This window comes from Stegastes partitus, unplaced genomic scaffold (assembly GCF_000690725.1).
Source record: "Stegastes partitus isolate 25-593 unplaced genomic scaffold, Stegastes_partitus-1.0.2 Scaffold675, whole genome shotgun sequence".
NCBI classification, from domain to species: Eukaryota; Metazoa; Chordata; class Actinopteri; family Pomacentridae; genus Stegastes; species Stegastes partitus.
In genome coordinates this window covers 357,141-363,319 of record NW_007578406.1, presented here as the reverse complement: position 1 = coordinate 363,319, position 6,179 = coordinate 357,141, and the positions used below count along the sequence as shown (strand labels likewise).

At 42.0% G+C, this 6,179-nt stretch overlaps 1 protein-coding gene across 1 annotated transcript in view; it reads right to left on the bottom strand.

Moving 5' to 3' along the window:
• Window positions 1-404: 404 nt before the first annotated feature.
• LOC103363633 (protein tyrosine phosphatase receptor type U) overlaps window positions 405-6,179 on the bottom strand; it is a 198,886-nt gene continuing 193,111 nt past the window's right edge. Inside the window, exons 28-30 of the mRNA XM_008290464.1 lie at window positions 3,699-3,856; window positions 1,618-1,753; window positions 405-1,447 (exon numbers count right to left, since the gene is read on the bottom strand). Of these exons, the coding sequence (XP_008288686.1) occupies window positions 1,385-1,447; window positions 1,618-1,753; window positions 3,699-3,856 (357 nt within the window). The 3' untranslated portion in view covers window positions 405-1,384. The remainder of the gene's footprint in view (window positions 1,448-1,617; window positions 1,754-3,698; window positions 3,857-6,179) is intronic.

Below are 6,179 nucleotides of genomic sequence, written 5' to 3'. Positions count from 1 at the left end.
CTGAGGGGTTCCAACTATTTTGTCCACATGTGTATTTGTAGTTGTTTTGAGCCCATGTGGTCATTTTGATTCTCTCTGGTTGTCTTGTGTCTCTTTGTTGTCAGTTCACATCCCTTCCTGGTTGTTTTTAGGATGTGAATCCTACTGAAGTCGTTTTGCATCTCTGTGGTTTTTTCACAACTTTCAGGTGCTTGATTGATTGGATTGATTGGAACTCAAGAACAGATACACTCAGCTCAGGAGTCCTCTGGAGCCAATCAGTGGTCCATCTAGAAGGCTCACAAGCCGACTATCTATGTCTTCTGACTCTGGTTGTGTATGGCACCTGGACTGGCTCTTTATATCTAACCTGGCCGACCCTGTCCTTGTCTGTGGGACGTACAAAAGAATCTCCTCAAAAGTGTGACTGCTAAGCAACAGCAGATTTTATTTCTTTTCTGTTTTATACACTATTTAGAAAATAAAACACACTGAATAAATACAAATTTAGAAAGCGACAGATTTTCGCCGTCTTCTCACAGCAACACATGGTTATTCTGATGGAGCTCTCTCAGGACTAGCGGAGGGATTCGGGTTGCAGAATCCAACCTGAAGCAGACTTGGGCCACACACTGCAATGAAACACTTAAGACTGGGCATGCAGATGTTGAACCCTAACCCATTTACAGACACAGAGAGAATGGATTGGCACATTGATAAGACGTTGAGAACATCTAGAAACACCCGAAGGAAGGAAAAAAAAAACATCTATATACATAAAGAATAAATAAAGAGAAATTAGGTCCAAGACAATTCCACTGTACAGATATGTCTATCAGCTGTGACCGGCTACTCTCCTGTTAGCCTTTTTTAACCTTCAATCGTCAGCCTCACCCATGATAAAGTTCAAATATAGTACAGTACAACATGGGATGTTCACCAACAGCATATTGCACCATTTACAGTGTCACAAACACAAAATATCACCCAGTGGTTGGCATCAACTACAGTTCCGTTTCAGTGTTTGTTCATAGTAAGGCAGGTTACAGCAGAGCTCTTTGAATGCCGTTGGCGAGGTGTACAACAGACTGCCTTGACAGTGGTCTTATAAAATGAACTCCACTCCTGTTAAGAGTCCTCTGGTTTGGCAGATGTAAAGTGGCACAAAAGAGTAGGGGCTGGATCAGAGCGCCACGGAAAAAGCAAAAAGGGTTTCAGAAGTATGGTACAAGTTGTCCAGTGAGCTTTCTCTGTCAGCCTTTCTGCAGACGTCTCATCCAGGCAGGGCAAAGAAGCCAACCAGAGTTGTATACATGGACTAAGGAGGCAGGGGCAAAGACCCAGGAAGAAGGCTCCAAGATCTGGACCATTTCCTTGAGGTGGGACGAGAAGAGAAGGATAGGTGCTATCTGACTTCCAAACAGTCCAGGTACTCCTGGGCCAGGTCATAGCAGAACCGATACTGCTCCTGGAAACAGAACAGAAGTGATATTATTAAACGACAGAGCATAAAGCAGTTCCTGGTGGACCCACCATTTTTGTGGATGCACCTATTTGCTTATTTGTTAGATGAAAGAAACAGGTCGTGTAGCTCTGTGCTAAACAACCCATCAGCAGTAAAGACAGACTCATGCTCACCATTGTCTCCACCATGTTTGGTTTGGAGTTGCGCAGTGTTTTGGCAGCAAAGAACACGTCCACCATGCTATGATGACGAATCATTTCCAGGATCATTGTGCAGGCACAGAACGTACCGCTTCGACCGCCACCATTCCTGCGCCAGAAGGGACGAACAAAGACAGATACAGACAGACAAACGCACAGAAAAGGAGCGTAAAGACGTGAGTGACCTCATAAAGATGTGGTACAGCAGCTCAGCCAGCTTTTCAGAAGCGGAGCTACACAGTGAAATGTCACAGTTTGACTGAGCACAGATCAAGCATGCTGTCAGAAAAAGGCCAACTGGCAGACTTTCAAGATGAATATCTGAGCAAAGTTCTCATTAAAATACAGGAGCGTAGACTTAATCAGATGTAAGATGTCTAACACACAGCCTGACCTGCACAAGGCAGAGGGCCCTGCATGGAGATGGGGGGTCAGTACAAATCCAAAGACACTCCTTGGTTAGTTTTTCCTCTGTAACGCTGCTCTCGTGTTTTAATATCTCTGAAGTGTGTAAGAACTTTCCTACTTGTAACCACGGCATGATTCAAACATGCAGTTGAAGGTGAACAGCGTGAATGCAGTCTGGCATGTTGTTAAAACACAACGTCCAGCCTTCAGCGGAGGCTCTGAAAGTTATTCCAAGGCTTCAGTAACATTTATCAGCTTCTCGATACACATTACTTGTGAATGTGACTTTAAAAAATGTAAATGTATTAGTGTTTATTAACAGGAGTAAAAGGACTGATGTGTGGGATTTAGGAGGATGTATGTACACCAACTACTGAGTTTTCATTAGCTTAGAACGAGCCATTCATATGTCTGTAGGGAGTTTGTCCTCTTACACAGAGGCCACACATTTGTTTCTATAGGAGCCTAAACGTGACAAACTGTCCACAGACAAAAGTCTGGAAATGCAAACTCATGACAACAAAACTCAAGAAATCCAAACAACAGGTGGAATTCTTCAGTCTGTCTGCCTTGATGAGAGACGACATCGTACCATAGCTTAACCCTCTGAACCCTCACAACCCACCAGCAGGTTTTAAGAGTATTTTATGTTTTAAATGTCACATAAATCACACCATTTATCAGCCAGAGACTGTAAAAGCCTGTTAGACGGTTGGTGAATGCATCATTACAGTTTGAGGTTTAAAACTGTGATATTTTATTCAGATTACTTTATTTTACGTGTTTCACTCAAGAAGACGCTGAAAATAAACCATCGACACCAGATCCAGGAACCCTCCTCTTAAACAGAGCAGAGTGGAGGGAGACTGAGAGGAACTTAGACATGCTGGATCAAAAACAGGAGAAATGTTATGTGGCTGAAAACCATCCTACAGATCAGGTGGTTGTCAGATGCATTCAGCACCGTAGAATATGTTTCTAGATTTTCCATCCAGAGTGGTTTGAAAAACAAGTGATTTGTAGAAGTTGTCAGAATATAAATAGTTAAACATAGATAGTGTTCAGAGCTATAATTTCCCTAAATTATTAAAACTCACGTATTCAGAAAAATGTTGTAAATGTTCATTTAAGATTTAAAAAAACATTCTGATAAAACATAAAACTAAAGAGTTTCTATTTACTTTTTGTTTGTTTCTATATGATTTGGGGCCTAATAACTTTGTTATACAGTGAAAAACATGTGTTTGAGTTTTCTCTACTTTTAGCCATCGTTTGGCTGCTGATAGAGTTTAAAGACTTGATATTATGGGATGTGAGACATGAGCTCACTGTGGGTACAGACATGACAGAAAACACAGCAGGTAAATGCTCGGGGCTCAGAGGGTTAACCACCTGTACGACTTTGTCATCATGGTTTTCAGTTCACAGGTAAACTTTGTAAAACTAACATGGTGTTTGAAACACTCGCTGTGTTTTATTGTGGTCGTGTTGGCAAACATTTTATGGCAAGAACCAGTCAACTATAAGACAACAAATGGCGCTGTCTGCCCTCACTGTCAATAAATACAATGACTAAATGTCTGCCTGGTGAACAGCAGGTTAAATGAATTTCTTTTTAAATGTATAAAGGATGTAAGCAGACTCACAGGCAGTGGACAACAGTGCGTCCCTCCCCACACTCCCTCTGCCAGTTATGGACCTGAGCCAAGAGGCTGAGAAAGGCTTTCTTGGAGTCGGGCACGTCGCGGTATGGAGACCAGCGCAGGAACTGGAAGTGACGCACTACTAGCTGGCCTTCCTGAAGCTGCAGAAAACAAGGGTTGAAAGGGAGGGAAGAAAAAGGGGTTTGAATTGCTGCAATATCACACATCATATATGCAACATACATGCAAGTCATTGAAGAGCTTCCTGGTTATCAGCCAGAGGGGGTTCTGAACAATTCAGCCTTGTTCTGCCTCCGTTCTTTATTTCTACTGTGCTGGTAAAGTTGCACTGTGCAGCACATTAAACTATGATATTATTAAATGAAATATAAAATGACTGAAGACCATCATGCCGTCAGAAGTGATCCATTCAGAAGCACATTCTGACAAAGCAGCAAGGACCAAATCATGAAGCAGGACGGCCGATGGACACGATTGTGCTGCAACTCTTCCTCTGAAATGGAACTTTTTTACTTCAGCATCTGAGTTAGAATCTGTTTTCATTTGGCTTCATAGTCCTTCTTCATGTCATGTCTTAAAAGTCATCAATATGTTCATTATTGACACCTATTGATGCTGTCATTAGTTGTTTTCTGGCCACTTGGGGTCAGCACACAAAAATGAACACAGTTTTGTTGTTTTTGAAACACCTGCAAACCTTTTAGCTAATTTATGCTTTCTGAAACTTTCTACAACATTTACAGCAACTTGATCATTCTGTTAACAATCTGTTAAACTGAAGTCTGAAGTTCAGCCTTGTTCTCGCTCTGTTGTGTCCTCCACTGATTCTTATTTATTCCAAGTCTGTACACGGTTTGGTGCTGGACAGCCTAACCCTAACCCATACAGAGGCCATGTCAGGGCTAGTGTATAACCATCTGTCACTACGACCAGCCTTGTTCACATGACACACAGTCACTTGATCCATGAGTATAAAATCAATGTTTGGAGTAACTTAAAAAATGTATTTGGCATGTTTTGTTTTTGAGAAATCTTATCTGTTCGCTGTAGACACCTGCATGTTCCACCTCAGCAGGACTCAGGCTTCCTCCCTTTTATTTAAAATACAGTTTTGACTTATCGGGGTTCTAAAATGTCCATGAACATTTAACCCAAATCCATAATTCAACATGACCAAGAGAACCTCTCTCTCTGCAGATACTTTTTCCACAGAGTAGGGATGAGACAGGACTGAGCTTTTCCAGCACATGCAGAACTGAGGGTTTGTTAACTTTTCTACAACTTTCAATAAGGTCCAGGACTGTCACAGAATGCTTAATGGATTGTTGGACCTGCTGCCTCCTTATGCATGTACACAAAACACAAAACAGAGAGTCAGACATAAAGCCTTCCTCCACAGTGTCACTGGTCGCCCAGATTCTACAACCTGGAAGAACACAACACGACTAACACTACGTAAGGTGGAGGCTCAACAGCAAGCGTGATTTGTGACACTAAGCAGACGGAGATATTCTGTCATGTTATGTTGGGTGACAATGCTACTTCATCTACTGGACAATAGGATACCTTCTCTGGACAGAGTCTAGCGGTGTCCTGCTCTGTAGTGTCAGTCTCCTCAGCATCCTGCAAAGAGGCCACGTGCAAACAGTTTCTGACATGGTGTCACAGTAAGTGAGGGGTGGAGCAGGAGTGAGGGAGTGATGGGAGTGATGGGAGGCTGAGGCCACTGTGATGGTAAGGTGGAGGAGCTGGGAGGGTCTGTCAGCTACACAAGGCTTAATGACAAGGACAAATCTGCTGATCTAGCTGCTGGAAGCCTCTACAGAAGCCTGCCGAGGATCTACTGAGGTCAACGGGAAGGAGCTGGAAATGTCACTCTAGTGTAAAGTAGGAACTAAACGACTTGGACAAGACGCAGACATGGACGGATAAAAAGAGTCACGACCGAACAGGAACAGAAACATTTGAATCATACTCAGATATTGGATTTGGTCAAAACATAGAAGCTTCATTTAAACATTTAAACATGGAGTTCTCCAGCATCACATAATTGATCAAACTAAATCATATCTAGTTATTAAACAGGTCTTGGCTCTATATGTGGCTAATAATAACGTTAGAATGATGTTGATACAGCAGCTTTGATTATTATGCATCAAATTATTTTAGCTGCTGGGAAAAACAAATGTGAGTTGGACCTGGGTCACCGTTCAGAACCATTCTGCTGGTATCAGGCTGAATTAACCCTCTGAAACATAAAGGAAGTGATTTGGAAAATGCTTCCCATAGCAACAGAGCTGAAACAGTTCTGTGCTGAGACCTGAGCAAATGCTTTTGTCCATATCCAATATTAAAGGAAAAACTTGTTATTTGATAAGAAAATTAAACATTTAAACAACAATTTCAGCAACGAACTGAAGGTGATGCAGAGATTAAACGTTAACATCAACATTTCATTCTTTA